The following is a 19,463-nucleotide window of genomic DNA, read 5'->3' as shown; positions in this document are numbered from 1 at the left end:
CACACCCGAGCCCAGCCCAGGCCTCCATCCCCTGCTCTCTCTGGGCACCAGACCCCAGGAGGTGAGGCCTGGCCCACCAGCCATGGCCCTGAGGAGACGGTTGGCTCTCAGGGAGCTGGGTCAATATTTGTCGACTGACTAAGGGACTGACTGTTTGAAGGCCCAGCCTGCCAAGCAGTGAGGTGTGTCCTGCAGGGCGGGAGCAGAGATTGAGTTACAGAGGAGGAGGGAGGTGGGCAGAGCCTGGCCCTGTGCCAGGCCCAGCACTGCCCACAGGCAGGGCGAAGGCGCCAGCAGTTTCCAGCAGGTAGGCCTGGCAGGAAGGGGGCATGGGGCACAGTTGGGCGGGAGGGGGCATGGGGCTCCAGGTAATGGTGGGGAGGGCTGTGCTGAATCAGGGGTGTACAGTGTGGGGGCACAGGGCTCAGGTTTGCGCAGGAGCCGGCAGAACTGGGGACGCAGCAAGCAGCCCAACCAGTGAAAACACTGATGGGGGCAAGGGAGGCCGTGGCCCACGGGAAAGAAAGTGGCAGTTTGTACGTGGGTGGGGGTCTCTGCCCCCCACAGAGTGGGTACCCCGGGAGACCAGTGCCTGGCCCTCCTTTCCTCCAGCCCAGCCGGCAGCGCTCCGCCCCCCTTCCTGGAAGCCGGGCAGAGCAATCTCAGGGTCCACCGTTCACAAGTATCTCAGATGGGGAAGCTGAGCGCCTGGGGCAGAAAAAGGGGTGCCAGAGCAGGGAGAGAGAATCTGGGTAGGGAGGAGGGCGTGCCGGAAGGGAGGGGCCTGGGGGAAACAAGGGAATGTTTGGAAAAGGGAGGGCGCCCCTGTGTAGGAGGAGAGCCCAGAAGAGAGGAGAGACCAGGGGAGAGCAGGTGCATTGAGGGAGGAAAGGGGTGGGGGCAGGGGTCCCTTGGGGAAAGAAGGGGACTTCAAGTGGAGGAAGCCGGGAAAGTCAGGAGAGAAGGGGCCCCTGGGGAGGGAGGATGCATGTGAGGAAGAAGAGGGCCCTGTGGGGACAGAGGGCCACACAGGAAAGGAGGGGTCACTGGGGAGAGAAGGATGTGTCAGAAAAGGAACTTGTCCTCTGGGAGAGAAAAGGTGCCTGGAGTAGAGGGGCCCAGCCCCCAGGGAAAAGAAGGGGGCTTCCAGTAGGAGGGAGAGGACACAGGGCAGTGGTCCCCTCTCAGGATAGGTGATGGAAGGGACTTCCCCATGGAAGAGAGGGGACACCTGAAGGTGGAAGAGCTTGGTGATTTACAGGGGCTCTCTGGGGAGGGAAGGAACCTGCCTGAGAAAGGGACTGCCTGGGGGATAGAGGGGTGCTAGGGGAAAGAGGGCCCCACGCTTCCTCCATCCCCCCAGAACCCAGTTGGAAGATGCCGAACACAGATGACAAGGGGACGAGGGCCTCAGGCCCTGGGAGCCTGAGAGTTTGGCCCTCCTGGCTAGAGCTGGGGGTTGATTGGGGCACCCGCCCAGTGAAACCAGCCCAGTCCCAACTTCCCTGTCTGTTGGACTTTCCTGTCCCACGTGGTGGCCTCTGTGTCGAAGCCAGACAGTCTTCCTGTCACTCTGTCACTGTGTCTCGCTGTTGCATGACCTGCAGCTCAGAGCTGGTACCTAAGCTCACTGTCTGCTTGTGCCCTGATCGCTGTCACTGGTCACTGCGTCTGCCTATCACCAATGAATGTCGCTATGCCTCACACTTGGTATCATCACATGTTTTCTGTTGCTCGACACCACCATTACATAGTCACCATGTCTGCCAGTGAGTCGTGTCACCATCACACCAACAGGCATCGACGGCAACAGCAGTTCTGGGTGCAGTTAGAGCTCACTGGGTCTCCCTTCTCCATCCGTTTTCACTCAGTCCAGTCACAGCCACAGGTTTCATTCATTCAACAACTATTTGCTGAGTACCTTCTGGGAGCTGACAGTAAACAAGGAAAGCAGGGCTTGGGGAATCCTCTGCTCTAAGGAGGGTCTGAGACCACACCAACATCATATGTGATCTCCAGAGCATGTTCCGAGAGGCCCAGGCTTTGATAAATGCAGCTGTCACCTGCCTCCTCTGGCAGGACTGCCCCCTCTGCCCACCCTGCTCTGAGCAGCCCCCCTCCCCCACCCCCACACACTTCCTTGGCCACTTGGGCCCTCTTTGAGAGGGATGGGTGTTTCCCACAGTGTCCTGTGAGCTCACCAGGGCTTGAGCTTGCCCTCGGGGGCCTGGACAAAGGTGTAAGGAACGAGCCACTTTGTTTCACCTGTCGCGCTATGCTTCTGCTTCTGTAACTCTGTATCTCCTCTCCGGCCTTGTTTCCCCTGGTCATGCAGGGTCAGCAGAGCCAAGGGTGTTCCTCCTGCTGATAAGACACGCTGAGGGGGAGTGGGGAGGGGAGAGGAGTTAACACCAGGGCTACTGGGACTGAGAAATTCAGAAAGAAGTGACTTCTGGGTCTTTCGAGGAAAACAGCAACAAGAAGAAAAAGTTGTAGCTGACAGGGTTTAGGTTAGACCTAGAAAGAACTTCCATGTGTGAAGGAATGAGCAAACCTCACACAGAGGTGTCTGAAGGAGCGGTGTTGGGAAGCTGGGGTCATTGAGTCACCTGCGGGCATGCAACAAAAATCGAGGGCCCCGGTCCTCCCCAGATACCCCTCATTCCACACCCCTCTCTCCTGCGTGCACTCAGTACCGCAGAGCACAACTCCAGCAAGCTAAGTTGCTGTTTGCAGAGCCGGTATGTCTTAAGAGTTCAGCTCTGTTTCAAGGATTTAAGGGTGCTTATGATTTATGCAGCGTGCTCCCGTTAGCGAAGACTGTCACTTGCTGCAGAGTCTGTCACAGTCTTCGGTGACAGTCTTCCCGTGCAGTCTGTCCTGAGTTTGTGGAACCTTTGTCTGCCTACAGAGCCTGTTTCTGTCGTAAACCTATGTCTATTTTCAATCTTTTGTTTTCTCAGAACCTGGGTCTTTTTAACCAGTCCGTCCCTCTTCCCTTGTGTCTGAGATACGCTGTGATAGCGAAGCTGCCCTGCACGCACAGCCTAACCCTGTCGACAGAGCTTGTCTCTGTCCTCGTCTGGGACCCTGCTGTCTGCCAAAAGACACCGTTCCCATTTGCAAAGCTTGGCCTATCCCTGTCAGCAGAACCTGTTTCCTCTGCATGCGTCTCTAGACGATGTCCTTGTTTGCAGTCTTTTCCGATTTCCGAGCGTGCTTCTGTCTGTAGAACCTGAGCCCTGTTTGTCCAGTCTGTAATGTTTTTCGGGCCTTTGCCTGAATTTCCCTGGATCGAAACGGTGTCAATTGCAGGCCCTGTTCCTATAAAGAGCTTGTCGCTGTCAAGGTCACTGTGTCTATCTGGGAGCACCTGTGACTTTCTGCAGGGCACATCCTTGTTTCCAGAGCCTGTGCCTCCCGCACACTCTTCCTAATTCCATATGGACCTGTTCGCAGAGCCTGTCCCTATGGACCGAGCTTTATCTATTTCCAAGCGCATCCTTTTCTAGAAAGCCTGCTCCTGTTTGCAGAAACCAGGCTCCCTACAAAACCCAGCCCTGTTTCAAGATCTTCCCTGTGTCTGGGGCATCTGTGCTTGATCACAAAGCTGATTTCCCTGCAGCTCCTTTCAGCAAATCCTGCCATCTCTTCTGAAGAGCCGTCACTGTTAACAGAGCCTGTCTGTTTGCAGAGCCTGTGTGGGCTTACAAAACCCCTCCCTATCTGCAGAGTCTGTCTATAGAAGCTCTTTCTGCAGAGCCTGTGTTTTGTTTTCAGAGCCTGGGTTTCTCTGCCCAGCTCATGAATGTTTGCCCAGCCTGCTCCCCTCACTCTCTAGGCAAGCTTGGAGTCTGCTTCCCGAGGCTGTCTTAGCCTAGAGGCTGCTCCTGGCCTCTTTCAAGAGCCTTCCTCTGTCTGGGAAGCACTTCTAAGATGGAAAATGTTCTGCCTGTTTGCAGACCTTGCCTATCCATGTAGATGTGGACTTTGCCCATATCTGCAGAGCCTGTCCCTATGCAGAGTCCCTGTCTTAAGGGTTTATCCTCATTCATATTTGCGAAGTCCTTCTCGGTCTGTGAAGCTCCGCCATACCTGCAGAAGCCGTGACTGTTTGTAGAGATTTTCTTTTTTTTTTTGGGGGGGGGGGGTTTGTTTGTTTTTTCCCAGTGTTCACAAGCTTTGCTTGTTTGCCCAGCTTGTCTGAATTTCCCTGGATAGAGTCTGTATCTCTTTGCACAGGCCATCCTTATACACACAGATGGTCCCTGACTGCAGAACTCATTTTCATCAGGAGAACCTTGCCTGTTGCCTCCCTTTCTTCTGAGGGAGCTGTCCCTGTTTTCAGAGCCTGTGCTTGCATGCAGGGCCTTTTTCTATCCACATAGCGTCTCACGCTCGGCAGGTGCCCTTTCTCTTTGCATAGCCTGTTCCTAACAGTCTGAGAAACCTATGCCTATTTGCAGCTCTGTCCCTGCGTGCGGAGCCTGTCTATCTACAGGCTTGAGTCTCATTTCAGGAGCCCATCTCTGTTTCCAGAGTCTGTCCCTCCCTAGAGTCTGTTCTTACTAGCAGAGCATCTGCCTGACTGTAACCTATCACTGTCTACATTGACTGCCCTGACTGTGGGTCCTGTGTCTCTCTGCGTAGCCTGTTTCTAACACCCTGTTTGCAGAGGTTGTCCCTATGTTCAAAGCCCATCCCTGTCCACAGAGCTCAGCCCCGCTTCAAGAGCATGACCGAGTTTCTGTTTGCAAAGTCTCTGTGTGCCCATGTCTGCAGGACCTGTCCTGCTTTGCTGGCATTTGGGTGTTTATAGAGCCCTCCTAATGAAAGGCATGTGCTATGATGAAGGTGCTTGCTTGACCAGGAGAGTTCTTGCTGGGAGCCAAAATGACAGGCGGCCAGGGTCTGAGAATTCTGGTTCTTGTTTCCTCCCTCACTCCTTCCTGGCCTAGGATGGACATCACCACGGGCCTCCCAGCCATCGACAGCCGTAGGGACCTCCACATATGGATCATCGAGGTGAGGGGCACGCCCAGATGGCAGAGTTGGTGCCACAGAGAATGTGTGGTCTCTGAGACTAGGCCCTTCCTGCCCCTCAACTCAGAACTCCCTCCCCCGCCCCCAGAGGGTCCTGGGTGTGTGTGTGGGGGGGGGGGGGGTGCGTGTCTCCTGAGTTGTCACTAGGCACCTTTCTCTCCCAGAACCTGAAGATGGTGCCCGTACCCGAGAGGGCTTATGGGAACTTCTTCGAGGAACACTGCTACATTATCCTCCACGTGAGCACTGGGGAGTCTGTCTGAGAGGGTGGCATGGCCCAGCTGGGGAGTCTGATGGTGCAGGATAAGCTCCACCCTGAGAAGAAGCAGATTGGGAGCCCAACCATCCTATCGCACAGGGTCTGCTGCCTTTGAGGCCTCTTGGCCCTTCCCTCTCCATTCTAGATCTCCTCTAGATCTCCTACCCAGTCTCCCCAAGGCCCGTGGCACATCCTCAACCTTCACCTTGGTCTCCACTCATGCCTTGGTCCTCAGCACCCCCTTCTAGTCCGCAGCCCCTCCTCATACACACACATACACAAACACCTGGGCCCTAGGTCCCCCAGAGCCTGAAGACCACGCAGGGGGCAGCCAGAGACCTGCACTATTGGGTTGGAAAGAAGGCGGGTGCCGAGGCCCAGGGCGCTGCCGGCACCTTTGTGCAGCACCTACAGGAGACGCTAGGTGGCGCTACAGTGCAACACCGAGAGGTACAAGGCTACGAGTCCGACTGTTTCCGCAGCTACTTCCATCCCGGAGTCATGTGAGTGAGGGGACAGGGGGCGTGAGGGGACAGATCCGTGCGATGGCTGGGCGGCCTGGGGGACTGTGTCCCTCATCCCTAGTGTGTGGGGTGCTTTGGGATGGCTAACAACCTTATCGAGATACAAATCCCATACCATACAACTCACCCATTTAAAGTATGCAATTCAGTGATTTTTTAGTGTATTCACAGATTTGTGCAACCATCACAATTTTAGAACGTTTTCATCTCCCCAAAAAGAAGCCCCATATCCATTAACAGCACCCCTTATTTCCCCCAACACTCCTGCCCCCAGTCTGTATAGATTTCCCTATTCTGGACATTCCATGGAAATGAAATTATATAACACGTAATATGCATATATGGATGCACCACATTTTATTTATGTATTCATCACGTAATGGACATTTGGGTTTCTGTTTTTTATATGTTATGGATAATGCTGTTATTAACATTTGTGTATCAGTCTTTTGGGGGGGGTTCAAGTTCTATTGAGATACAAATGGCATACATCACGATAAGTTTAAGGTGTACAGCATAATGGTTTGACTTACATTTACTGTGAAATGATGACCGCTATAAGTTCAGTTAATATCCATCATTGTGCACAGGTTTTTGTGTGGACATTTGTTTTTCATTTCTCTTGGATCTATACCCAGGAATGGACACCAGTGTTGTTTTAGTTTGCTTTTATGTTACTGTGCCCAGTGCAAATATGTCTTTTGCTGTGAATTACTTCAAATATGTGTTAAATTAATAGTTGCAATATATTAGATTGAACCATAGGAAATTGCCAATATTCGATCATTTCTGTTTCATACATTGAACCTAATACATGCATATGGTATATACCAGAACACATACTGTGTTTCCCTGAAAATAAGACCTAGCCAGAGCCTCAGCTCTAATGCATCTTTTGGAGCAAAAATTAATATAAGACCCAGTCTCATTTTAATATAATATAAGACCAGGTATAATATAATATAATATAATATAATATAATATAATATAATATAATACTGGGTCTATAATATAATATAATATAATACCGGATCTTCTATTAATTTTTGCTCCAAAAGATGCATTAGAGCTGATGGTCCGCTTAGGTCTTATTTTCAGGGAGTCATGGTATACACATGCACATGTAGCAAACACGCCACCCCATTTGTGTGCACCTATAGATGAACACACGTACACACATGCATGAATATTCATGCCCACCCACACACACATATGCTATGGCCAGAATTCCACACACTCACATCGATACTCCTGATGCACTCATGCCCCCACTTGTATACAGGTACATTGTTATGTGGAGATGCAGGCGTGTGTGTCCATGCATGTGGTCACATCTGCATGCATGTGTAAACAGGCACACTGTGCCCCCGCAGGTATACACACGTATACATGCAGGTGTCCACATAGCTACACATGGATAAACAAGTGTACACTGCTGCCCCCACGTGTGTAGCCATGTGCGTGTACACATGCTCCTATCTACTCACACACGTGTATTAAGCAGGCACATGCATATCCCCACATGTGTGCATGCATGTGCTCACATCTGCACTCGCTCCCGCACATGGCAGTGTATGACCTTACGTGGGACCCCCTTTCCTCCTCAGCTACAGGAAGGGAGGCCTCGCCTCTGCCCTCAAGCACGTGGAGACCAACATGTACAACATCCAGCGACTGCTGCATATCAAAGGGAGGAAACACGTGTCCGCCACCGAGGTGAGCGCTGCAAGGGATGCCACTTGACCTCCAGACGCAGCTCAGACTGCATATACTGAAGTATAGAGAAGTGTGGGGAGTGGGGGCGACCACAGTGTTGGCGAGTGAGGAGAGAGAAGGCAGAGCCAGGCTTCTAGCCCGACCCCCTCCATGGCTCCTCTGACCCTCTGTTTCCTCATCCATCTCATGGGCATATTAAGAACTTGGAAGGAGGTGGGGGTTCAGGCAGACCAGGTGGTATGCCTGGATGGTCCTTATGAGGAGCACAAGGGAAGTAGCATGATTTGGGGTGGGGGGCTGCACAGACATATGCTTTCATACATGCTGTCATGATCACCCATAGGTACACACACTGTCTCCCACTGTTATCCCTGGGGCCACTCTAGCCCACAGAATGCCCTTGTGCAAATTAGAACAGAGTGCGCCTTACTTGCATCTGTCAGGAAATTAATGGAAAATACTGACGTTGGCAGAATAAGACATTTTGCTGCCATCTAACAGGAGTTTGGTGTAATGAACACTTGGGTGTTTGATATCTGTCATGTGAATGAGGCCACCTGAGTTGTACATGTTATTGTCTGAATAGTATGTGGCAGCCTTGGGACTCACAGACCATCCCACACAGGCTCACACACTGTCACCCATAGATTCAGTGACCGTACATCCCTGGTCATGCAGGAACCCCATGCAGCCAGAGGCTTTTGCCTGTTACTCTGGCATAATTATCATAAGCGACCCCTTTTACTCTCCAATGTGTCTGTGTTTAGATGGTAGCCATGTTTATCCATGGAGAACACACTGTTCCCTACACAGGCACACATACACTGTCACCCATGAGATCACACACTTGTTCACATTTGCTGTTCCCCACATATGCACAGGTGTACATGGACACACACATCTACACACATGGATAAACAGACACGTGTGCCCCCGTTGTATACACACGTATGTGCACACCCTGTGAAATGCAGCATTACCTCGTCACATGCCTATAGATGCACACGGCCGCACCCACAGTGACCCTCCAGCTCTTATATGGTTACACAGACACGTGCCTGCACATGGTAATAGTGGTGTCACAGCCACACATACATTCAGTTGCACACAGCTTCATGCACGCAAATGACACGCCAAGCGATGCTCACATAGGTGGGCACAGCTGTAGTACCTCTCCACCTGGGTGCTGGTGGTATGACACCCTGCCTTTGTCCCTGCCCACCTGGCTCTGGCAGGTGGAGCTCTCCTGGAACAGCTTTAATAAGGATGACATCTTCCTGCTGGACCTGGGCAACGTGATGATCCAATGGAATGGGCCCAAGAGCAGCATTTCCGAGAAGGCACGGGTCAGTGTCTGCCTGGAAAATGAGAAGTCCAGGGCTAGGGGAGAGGGGCGGTCCTCCAGGTGCCCATCCTCTGGCCACCCCAGGAGGTGGGTCTCGCTCTCCCCTACAACCTGAAAAACAACTACTAAGTGCAAGCTGAGTCCAGACCCTGCATTGGGGGTACCCCAGATGCTCTCTCCCTGCCTCTGGGAGTTGAGCAGTGACACGAAGGATCTAGATGGACTGCCTGAGGGGTGAGGAGGGCATGCTGGGGAATCCCTGACTGCCAGGTCCACTCCGCAGGGCCTGGCCCTGACCTGCAACCTCCAGGCCAGGGAGCGCGGTGGCCGTGCACACATCGGTGTAGTGGATGATGAGGGACAAGCCACTGACCTCATGGAGATCATGGAAGCTGTGCTGGGCTGCAGAGTGGGCAACCTGTATGCCACCATGCCCAACAAGAGTATTAACCAGCTGCAGAAGGCCAATGTCCGCCTGTACCAGTGAGCAGACCTTGGGAGCGGGCAGGGTTGGTGGAATAGCCCGGGCCTGCATGTCCATCATTACTGCAATAACACAGGGTCTCTAGAAAGGCCTCCAGAAAAGCTCGTGGGTTTCTGGGGCAGGCCATGTGGGACCTTGGGCCCAGCCTGTACTCGCATGGCTGCCTTTCAGAGAAACCCCTTGTACAGACAGGGCAACTAAGGCCCTGAGAGGGCCAGGCAATTGCCTAAGGCTGCAGTGAAGTCAAGACTTCAGCTCAGGGCCCCAGCTCCAGTGCTGTCTGCCTCTGGGGGATGGGCGTAAAAGAGGCTAGAGTGGAGGGGCTGAGCTGCTCACATCTGGATGCCTGTCTCCCAGTGTCTACGAGAAGGGTGAGGACCTGGTGATCCAGGAGTTGGCAACCCGTCCACTGACCCAAGACCTACTGCGTGAGGAGGTGAGGCAGGCTTGGCCCCAGCTACCCCACTACTCCAGCCAGTCTGGACCACCTACTGACCAGCCTCCCTCTTGCTCCCAGGACTGTTACATCCTAGACCAGGGGGGTTTCAGGATCTACGTGTGGCAGGGACGCATGTCTAGCCTCCAGGAGAAAAGGGCTGCATTTAGCCGGGCTCTGGTGAGGCTGTGGGGCCCCGTCTCAGAGGGACATAGCACTACCCTGGGGCTTGGGCAGGGGTAGGTGGGCAGCCCTGCCCTGGGATCTGAGGGAGGGAACCACCCTACCCTGAAGTCTAAGCTGGGGGACATCCATGTTCTGGGGCCCGGGGCCTGGGAACCCTGTCTGACGGAGGAGGACATGGCCCTGCCCTGGGGTCTGAGCCTGGAGACAAACTGCTCTGTCTGAGGGAGGAGACACAGCTCTGCCCAGGAGTCTGAGGGGGTACACAGGGCCCTTCTCTAGGGTACTGGGGTCATGTGGCCTGCCCTGAGAGCCCTGACAGGGAAGAAGCACCCAAGCAACCATGTGTAAAAGGGGGTATCCTCAGGGACCTTGGAGAAGTCGGTAGTGACGGAGCCAGCTCCATGAGGGCTGAGGAGCCTAGCGCACTGGGCAGCCCCTCCTTTTCCAGGAAGGGACACAGGCCTCTGCCTTTGCTGTGACGCGTTGTCATGGCCAGCACTTCCCGAGGCTCAGACTAAGGGCTCCCGCCTATCCTCGGGGACCTCGGAGAAGTCGGTAGTGACGGAGCCAGTTCCATAAAATGGGTCATGAACTCAGTTAATTACTGCTGCTCAGTGCTCAGCTGGTCCTGCAGCCTGAGCAGCAGGTCCCCATGGTTGGAGCAGAGCAGTGGGCCCTGGGTCCACACGCCTGACACAGCCCCCGCCCCAGGGCTTCATCCAGGCCAAGGGCTACCCGACCTACACCAACGTGGAGGTGGTGAACGATGGCGCCGAGTCCGCTGCATTCAAGCAGCTCTTCAGGATGTGGTCTGTCAAGCCGCACAGAAACAGGAACCTTGGTGGGACAGGTGGGATGGGTGAGTGGGAGCGGTGGGGCCTGCGGGATGGGGCAGCACCCAGAGCCTTGGCAGGATGTGTGAGGGGGCCTGGTTGGACGGGGCTTCTAGAATGATGGGCAGGTCAGGTGGGGGGAGTCTGCGGGGATGGGATAGGGGCAGAAGGCGCCATTGAAGCCCACTGCCCACCCTCAGGTAAACTGAGTCAAGTAAAGCTGGACGTGAGCAAGTTGCACAGCCAACCTGAATTAGCGGCTCAACTCAGGATGGTAGATGACTGTTCCGGGAAGGTGGAGGTGAGGGGCTTTGGCTTGGTTGGGGGGAAATGGGCACACAGGTAGGCTTTGTTTTCAGGTAAATGGTACGGCTGCTAAAGTGACCCAGGTACACATCTACACACAATCGGACACCCAGGGGCATGTCTACATATACACACACAAAGCCGACAGCCGGCTCATACACATCACACGTAAGCAATCACACACAGCCATGGCCACTCCCATGACGCTCATGGCACACAGCGCAGTACACTCGGACATTTCGTTGTACCCCTTTGTCACATGTATGATACAACCATACAGATGATGACATAGACACACATACTCACACCTTGTAATGGCACTTAGTCACAGCCAGGTCCACAACTGCAAGCACGTAACGGCACAGATTCAATATCTCACATGATTGGTCACACCCGTGACCATCAACCCACAGGGGCACCAACACAGGTACACAGTCACGTACAGTCAGTCACAGCCCCACCCCCAATGTACAGTCACACACTGTCCTCTAGCCATCGTCTGGTGTTAGACCAGTGTTCTGGGAGGTGCAGGGTTTGGGGACCACCTCTGGGCTCTGTATGGGGCAGCATAGCATCTTGACGTGGCTGTCATCTGGGCAGAGTCTAATTCTTTTGGGATTCAGGATTTTGTTTTTGGTTTTTTCCTACAAAAGGGGGGCAAAACTATGGTCCTTTCTGGCCCCAAGGCTGGTGCAGGCATGCTGAGAAATTCTGGGGACAGGACTTCTGGGCCTATGTGAGGGGTTCTGGTTCTCAAGGTGGGTCAAAGTCAGAGGAAATACTGTTTCTCCAAGGTCTCCTCCGATAATTGCCCTAATACAGATGGACAGACGCACTGAGTAGGGAGAGAGCAGGATGACCAAGATAGGAGGAGATAGGGCAAGGTGGGGAGGAAGGGGGGAGCGAGGGGAGAGGAAGACAGGGAGGGGACACAGGGAGAGGCAGAGGAGACTGAGAAAGACAGAGAGGAGGGAGGAGACAGAGTTGTAGGTGCGGGGAAATGGAAGGAAGAGCAGGGAGAGATGGGGCACACGGGGGACAGGGGCAGACAAGGAGATAGAGAGGAAGACGGAAAAGCAGAGAGGAGGGCAAGGGAGGGAAAGAAGAAGGAAGGTGCTGCAACTCAGGTCACAGCACAGAGGCAGGGAGGGGACCGCACCCAGCAGGGGCATGGACCAGCAGGTAGGGGAAGGGCCCGAGCCAGGAGGCCTGGCTGCCAGGTAAGTCCTGCTCCTGGGTGGCATGTGTTTGGAGTCAGCCTTTTCTGCAAAAGGTTGGATTCTGGATGCTCTGGAGACCTTCCCCAGAGATAGCTTCCGGGCTCTGTGTGGGCACAGGATGCCCAGGCATTGTTTCCTGTCATGGCAAGGAGGGCACTGTTACCCCCGCTTTACAGGTGGGAAAAACTTAAGCTCAGAAAGCTCTCACTGCCAACACCAGCTGACCTGGGGTTTGACCAGGTCTGCTTGGCTCCAGAGCCTAAGCTCGCTATCCACAGGAACAAGAAATCACACTGTGAAGTGTGAGGAAGTATATTCACTTCAGTCTTTGAACAGGCTTTGTCTTTTTTAAGTGACCCTTGAAAAAAGGGAATTTTTCCAAGAGCCCTGAATACTCACTTCTGCCAAGCTTCGGTTATCCTGGCCTGAGCAGCGAGCAGCGAGCAATCTGCCAGGACTCATGTGCCCCTAACCTGGGCTGTGGCTGGTGGGGTCCGGCTGGGAGTGGTATGTGGCAGGGGTCAGGTCTGCCTTGACAGCCTCTGGAGGCCTCACCACTTGTTTGTCTCCGGCACCATATACCAGCTCAGAGTCCTGGCTGAGAGCAGGCCGGCACCAGTGTGCTGGTTCCCAGGGGTCCATGGGGGAAAGGGTCACCTGCAGATCCTGGCACAAGCCCAGCACAGAGCATGGGATAGGTGCAGAGTTGGGGAGAGGCCCTTGCCTGCACAGATGGGGCTGAGGAGAGCTTTCTGGTTGGGCACAGGGTAAGTTCAAGTGGAGAAGCCACCTGTGCCCACTGGTTCCCTGTTCCCCAGGTGTGGTGCATCCAGGACATAAGCAGGCAGCCCGTGCACCCCAAGTTTCATGGACAGGTGTATGCAAGCAACTGCTACCTTGTCCTCTACACCTACCAGAAGATGAGCCAAGTCCAGTACATCCTTTACCTATGGCAGGTGCGCTGGTGGGAGGGGGTGGGAGGCACCTTCCATCCCCAGAACTGGAATCTAAGAGCTGCTCCAGGCCCTCACCACCCCTGCCTGCAGGGCCACCAGGCCACCAAACACAAGATAAAGGCCCTGAACAGCAATGCTGAGGAGCTGGACCTCATGTACCACGGAGCCTTGGTGCAAGAGCATGTGACCATGGGCAGTGAGCCCCCCCACTTCCTCGCCATCTTCCAGGGCCAGCTGGTGGTCTTCCAGGTAGGGCCCACCTTGCTGCCGTGGCTGCAGCCTCACGGGCTCCTCCGCGTGCCTGTGGCCCTTATACACACAAACTAACAACTCTCTTCAGGCCAGGGGCACAGCTTACCACCCCCTACCCCGGTTTCCTGGTTCTTATCTAAGGCCCAGGAGCTCCAAAGGTGACCCCTGCCTAAGTTTCTTTCCCCAATCCTTCAAGCCAGCCACAGAGCAGGAGCCCAGGTGAGGAAGTTTAATTGAAAGGAAACCAGGACCTTGCCTGGGGTCACACATGGGCAAAGCTGGTCCCCACTTTCCTCCTTAAGCCTTGGCGGAACTATGCCCTGAGCCCTCAAGATGGGATGAGGGGTCCATTTAGAAAGGCCTCGTTCCCTGTCCGAGACTGATGGGATCCTTACACCCAGACGGTCCAGAAAACAGTGGTCTTCAAGCATGGGTCCCCTGGGCCCTGAGGCAGCCTGTCCCCCACTGGGACGGGGAGGGGGGGCCCCAGGAGGCCTTGCCTCAGCCTGAGGCCCAGCCCTCTTGTAGGGAAGCACTGAGCACAGCGGGAAGGGGCCGCCAGCATCTGCCACGAGGCTTTTCCACGTGCAAGGCACTGACAGCTGCAACACCAGGACCATGGAGGTGCCCGCCCGGGCCTCAGCCCTCAATTCCAGTGACATCTTCTTGCTGGTCACAGCCGGCATCTGCTACCTCTGGTTTGGGAAGGTACCGCCAACCCTGACCACTCGATTCACGCCTGGGGCAGTGGTGCCAGGTGGGGAAAGGGCCACTCCACAGCAGATGTAGACTTCCAGTCCAACCTCAGATAGGCCGGGAGGGGGTGGGGAGAGAGGCCGTGGTGTCCCTTCCGGAACCTGGGGCAAGTTACAAAGTGGCAGGTATATCTGGGAGCCCACAGGTCAGAGCTAGGCCAGGCCTAGGCTGCCTCCCCTCCTTCCTGCCTTGAGCAAGGAACATGCCCCTTCCCAAGTCTCTTGGAAAAATTCCAGTTTGCCAGAATTTTCTCTGATCTTCAGCGTAAACCATAAATGATCCCTAAGCCTGGGAGTCCTCATCCCGTGCTCGGGACCCAGCGTGGATCCTGCTCAGCTGGAGAGACCGAGGCAGGGAGGGGAAGGGGGGAGATGGCTTGCTCATGTGGGGTCACACGTGGGCGAAGCTGGTCCCCACCATCAGCCGAGCCTCCTGTGACTCGCCCCTGTGAGTGGGGGCTGTGGGGCTGGAGGTGAAGACCCCTCTCCATGCAGGGCCTGACCCAGCTCTTTGCCTGCCAGGGCTGCAGCGGTGACCAGCGTGAGATGGCGCGGATGGTAGTCACTGTCATCTCCGAGAAGAACAAGGACATAGTGATGGAGGGTCAGGAGCCTCCTCAGTTCTGGGAGGCCCTGGGAGGCCGGGCTCCCTACCCCAGCAACAAGAGGTGACAGGGTTGGGAGGAGAGGAGGAAACACACCCAAACAGGGTGGTGACTAATTAAGGATCACATAGAGAACTGGAGAGGCCAGACTAGAACTGAGGACTCCCAGGGGCTCCCAGGAGCTCAGTCCACCCTCACCCCTCACTCCCCAGCCCTGGGTAACTTGGAGTAGGAAGAGGTAGGGAGAGCAGTGCAGCGGCGCCCTCTGCTGGCTGAATGCGCTCTCTGCATTCTCCAACCCCACAGTCCCAGGGGTGTGTGTGTGTGTGTGTGTGTGTGTGTGTGAGAGAGAGAGAGAGAGAGAGAGAGAGAGAGAGGGGGGGGGAGAAGAGGGGAAAGGGAGAGGGGAGAAGGGAGAGGGGAGAGGGGAGAGGGGAGAGGGGAGAGGGGAGAGGGGAGTAGTGTAGTATAATATGACATGTGGGTAAATAGCATGTGTGGAATAGGGTTTCCGGGCAGGAATTCCTGTCCGTTCTCGGAAATTTTTTCACTTTCCCATTCCCGAATCCCGAGATACAAACTGTTTTCTGTTTACAATGAGTCGTTTCCACAAAGTGACAGGCGATACTACCAACCACCTGGGTTCAAGGAGCCGATTTTCCCGATTTCCTGACCAACTTTTCTCTGGATTCGGAAACGGAAAAGAGAAAAAGATTCCCGGGCAGGAATTCCCGCCCAGAAACCCTAGTGTGCAAAAACAGTATGTGTGTGTGTGGTGTGTAAATGGACAAGGTGTATATCAGAGGGTAGGACAGAGTGAGGGCTCAAAGGGAGGAGGGAGCTGAGTCCTGGGCAGCTCTGTGTTGTCTGTGGGTTCTGTTTTAAGCACTGAACTCGCCCAAATCTCCTGAGCTCCTAAGTACTACTGGCCCCCTCTTTCAGACTAGCTTCCCTCCTCCCACCTTGGGCCTGAGGCCGGCTCCCAGCCCCAGGGTGGGACCAGCAGCCCTTCCTCCCAGGGAGGGCGGGGCTCCAGCTCAGGCCTGCCCACTAAGCCAGCTGACCCTTTCTAGTACCTACTCCTGGGAAAATTCATGGGGCAGCTTGTTCCACAGCTGGCTGGGGCTAGACGATCACCTAATCTACTTTCCCCACTGACAGATGGGGACACTGAGGTCCAGAGAGAAGCAGGGCATTCCCCCAGTGAATGAAGGGGTGGGTGGAGCTCAGAGGAGGGCCCCTACCTCCCACACTTGGAGCAGTTATTTCCCAGCCCCTGGAACGGGGCGGGGCTGAGCTGAGGGCTGGCTTGGCCCAGGCTGCTGGGCAGCACAGGGCTCTGTGCCCCTCACGGCCTTTTGCCCACGCTGGCCAGCCTCCCGGAGGACGTCTCCAATTTCCAGCCACGACTGTTTGAGTGCTCCAGCCCAATGGGCCACCTGGTCCTCAGTGAAGTGGTGTTCTTTAGCCAAGAGGACCTGGACAAACATGACATCATGCTACTAGACACCTGCCACGAGGTGAGGTGGCCACTTCTGCCCGACTGGCGTATGTCTGTATCTGTGTAATTGGGTCTGAGTGTGTGACTTTATGTTGCTTGACATATGACTACATGTAAAGCTGCGGGGGAGTGTGTGACTGTGTGTGACACTGACCCTGTGCCTTGTGTGACCATGGATGTGAGACGATGGACAACTCTGTGTCATATTGAGCCCACAGGAGGCTATGACTGTGAGTCTAGACACGTGTGTGATTGTGACGGGTTTTGTAGCTCTATGTAACGCCCTGTGCCTTTAAAATGGTGTGTGGTTCCAGGTGCCTGAGTGCATGTGGCCAACATGTGTCAAGTGAATGACTGTAAACTGAATGACTGACCGCGTGTATGTGTAATGCCTGTGTGAGGCTGCATTTGCCTTTGGGCATGTGGCTGTGTAATGGCTGTAACTGGCCAGACCAGCCATAACCGGTGAGATGCTATGTGTGAGCCTCTGACTGGCTGTGGGTGTGAGACTGAGTGATTGTATTCGTGTGGCCGGGTAATTGTTTTTGTGTGGCTGTATGCAAGTTTTTCAAGCTGTTTTTTAGGGTGGGTGTGTGCAACTGTGTCATCAACTGTGATTGTGTCTATGTAACTATGTGTGACTATGAGTGACAGTCTGTGGCTAATTTGCTGTCTGACTGTAGTGATGGCTGATCGTGTCTGTGTAGCTAGGATCACGTGTGTGTCTGTGTCACTGTGACACTGTGTGAATGTGATGAGGCTCGTAGACTCCCGTATCACTCAGAGCAAAACCAAAGCCCTTACGGCAGCCCTACACGGCCTGGCAACCCCGACTCTCTAACCCGATTTGCTCCCACTCTCCCCCTTGCTTGCTCGTCAGCCACAAAGGCCTTTTCGCCGCTTCCCAAAGATGCCAGGCACACCCAGGGCCTTTGCACTGGTTGTTTCTTCTGGTTACACCACTTTCTCCCCAGACATAGAGTACATGACTTGCTCCCTCAGATCTGACTCAAATGTCATCTTCTCAGTAAGCCCCTCCCTGACTCAAATTTAAAATGACATTATTCCCACCACCCCCATACTTATCTTCTTTCCCTGCCTTATTTTTCTCCACCTGATACACTATAGGTTATACTTATTTTTTTTGTCTCCAATAAAACGAAAGCTCTACAGGGGCAAGGATTTTTGTCTGTTTTTTTTCCACTATTGAATCCCCAATGCCTAGAACAATGCCTGACCTACAACAGGTATTCAATAAATATTTGTGGACTGAATTCATACATGTATGCCTGTGACCTGGCATGTTTATGGGTGTGTGGGTATGGCGGCCAGCCTACTGGGTGTGTCTGGTTGGCTGGTGTATATTTTGGCTCCGAGACCATCTGATGGACAGGGGTGGGCCGGAAGTGGACAGCTCTGGGAAGCCCCTGCACCTGCCTAAGGCCAGGACCTTGTGTGATCCAGATCTTCCTGTGGCTTGGGGAAGCTGCACGTGAGCAGAAGAAGGCTGTGGCGTGGGGCCAGGAGTACCTGAAGACCCATCCAGCAGGGAGGAGCCAGGCCACACCCATCGTGCTGGTCAAGCAGGGCCATGAACCTCCTACCTTCACTGGATGGTTCTTCACTTGGGACCCCTACAAGTGGACCGTGAGTGAGGCCTGAACCCCTTGGTCCCACCCTAATTCGGGGAAGAGAGGCCTGCCCTGAGCAGACTGAGGAGGCATTGCTCTGCCTGGGAACCTCCAGTGTGGGGTGGGGAGACCTGGTCTTGACTCCTGGGTCCCATTGGTGCCCTTTCATCTCACCCCTGCCCTGCTTCTTGCCCCCAGAACAACCAGTCTTATGAAGAGGTGGTGGACGGCAGCCTGAGAGCAGTATCTGCCATCTCTGAGATAACAGCAGTTGAGTATTGAGGCTTCCCAGGGGTCTGGGCTCAGTGAGCATGTTCCAAATGGGCAGAATGGGCAGGGAAGGAGCCAGTCCCTAGCAGGAGGCATGGTTGCAGGTGGGGGCAAGATGGCCAGTGGACTCAGTATGGCCTCCTATGGGAGCTAGCCCCCATCTTCCCCAGACTAAATCCCCTCTCTGGACAGGAAGTCCACAACTTCCGGCTGTCCAGATGTCCAAGCAATGGCAGGACAGGCCCCTCGGCCCTGCAGGCCCTCAAGGGCTCCCAGGACAGCTCAGAAAATGAGCTGGAGCTGGGCCCCAATGTGGGCGGCACCAGCACCAGTGCCAGCAGCTACCACAGCAGCCCTGGATCCATGATCAACGGGGGCCTGCCCCGCGAACAGCTGATGCACCAGGCCGCCGAGGACCTGCCAGAGGGAGTGGATCCGGCCCACAAGGAGGTCAGTGCCTGAGACCCTGTGCCACTCCTGCCCCAGCACTAATGCACCTAAAATTGAGCTGGAGGTGCAAGGCATGACCCACTAATGGTGGGCAATGGGGAGGCTGCCTGGGGAGATGCGTGTTCCAGATGGGGTGAGGGGCAGACAGAGGTGGGAGAGGAGAGCCTTGAGCCCAGGGATGACACCTCTGAGTGGGACAGAATTCTGGGTTCAGTTGACACCCGTCCCCTGTAGCCACCTCCCCGCACCCCACAGTTTTACCTCTCAGATGCTGACTTCCAAGATATCTTTGGGAAGTCTAAGGAGGAATTCTACAGCATGGCCAAGTGGAAGCAGCAGCAGGAGAAAAAGCAGCTCGGCTTCTTCTGAGCCCGGGCCCTGCTCCTGCCAGTGCCACCCATAAAGCCAAGGCCCCCTGGGTAACACCCCCACACATAACTGAGCCCTAGGGGAGCCTCCTGGGTCACCCCCATCAATAAAAGCTTGATAAGGTGTGGTGTGTGGGCTTTCAAGTCTGGATCACTTAGTAGGTCCACCTCTGGGGGAAGGGGTCTCTGGGGCTGGAGAGGGTGGTCTCTCTGTACCCTCTTCCATGGAGGGGTTTGTTTCTTGCTGTTCCCTCCTGCCCAGGGGGAAAGACGGCCCCCTCAGTACAGTGTGAGTGTGGGGAAGGTGGAGAGTGTGGGGCTGG

The 19,463-nt window shown here is 54.8% G+C and overlaps 1 protein-coding gene across 4 annotated transcripts; it reads left to right on the top strand.

Annotated features, from left to right (window-relative positions):
• Positions 1–201: 201 nt before the first annotated feature.
• Positions 202–19,271, top strand: VILL (villin like). 4 transcript variants are annotated; one of them, XM_088798268.1, is made up of 20 exons: positions 203–307; positions 4,959–5,025; positions 5,208–5,282; positions 5,600–5,805; positions 7,434–7,542; positions 8,778–8,888; positions 9,171–9,370; positions 9,729–9,807; positions 9,889–9,987; positions 10,705–10,843; positions 11,027–11,127; positions 13,171–13,308; positions 13,399–13,557; positions 14,089–14,268; positions 14,838–14,983; positions 16,296–16,440; positions 17,886–18,068; positions 18,251–18,322; positions 18,515–18,772; positions 19,028–19,271. In XM_088798268.1, exons 2-20 carry the CDS (start codon positions 4,960–4,962, stop codon positions 19,139–19,141), a joined length of 2,580 nt encoding a protein of 859 aa, XP_088654394.1. In that variant the 5' UTR covers positions 203–307; position 4,959; the 3' UTR covers positions 19,142–19,271. The 4 variants fall into 4 exon arrangements, with proteins under 4 accessions (XP_088654395.1, XP_088654394.1, XP_088654396.1 ...); XM_088798271.1 differs by having other exon boundaries at positions 205–307; positions 10,705–10,852; XM_088798269.1 differs by lacking the exon at positions 9,889–9,987 and having other exon boundaries at positions 202–307; positions 10,705–10,852.
• The last annotated feature ends 192 nt before the right edge of the window (positions 19,272–19,463 follow it).

This window comes from Rhinolophus sinicus, chromosome 5, assembly GCF_057876585.1.
Source record: "Rhinolophus sinicus isolate RSI-liver-muscle chromosome 5, RSI-T2T, whole genome shotgun sequence".
Classification (NCBI taxonomy): Eukaryota; Metazoa; Chordata; class Mammalia; order Chiroptera; family Rhinolophidae; genus Rhinolophus; species Rhinolophus sinicus.
Note: the sequence above shows the minus strand (reverse complement) of the source record. Positions and strands in the feature narration are given on the sequence as shown.

Excerpts from the sequence above, each read along its gene's own strand:
- VILL (XM_088798271.1), top strand. The coding sequence starts at position 4,960 with ATGGACATCACCACGGGCCTCCCAGCCATCGACAGCCGTAGGGACCTC. Across the intron at positions 5,806-7,433 it reads TACTTCCATCCCGGAGTCAT|CTACAGGAAGGGAGGCCTCG; the intron begins GTGAGTGAGGGG and ends TTTCCTCCTCAG. Across the intron at positions 13,558-14,088 it reads GCCAGCTGGTGGTCTTCCAG|GGAAGCACTGAGCACAGCGG; the intron begins GTAGGGCCCACC and ends GCCCTCTTGTAG.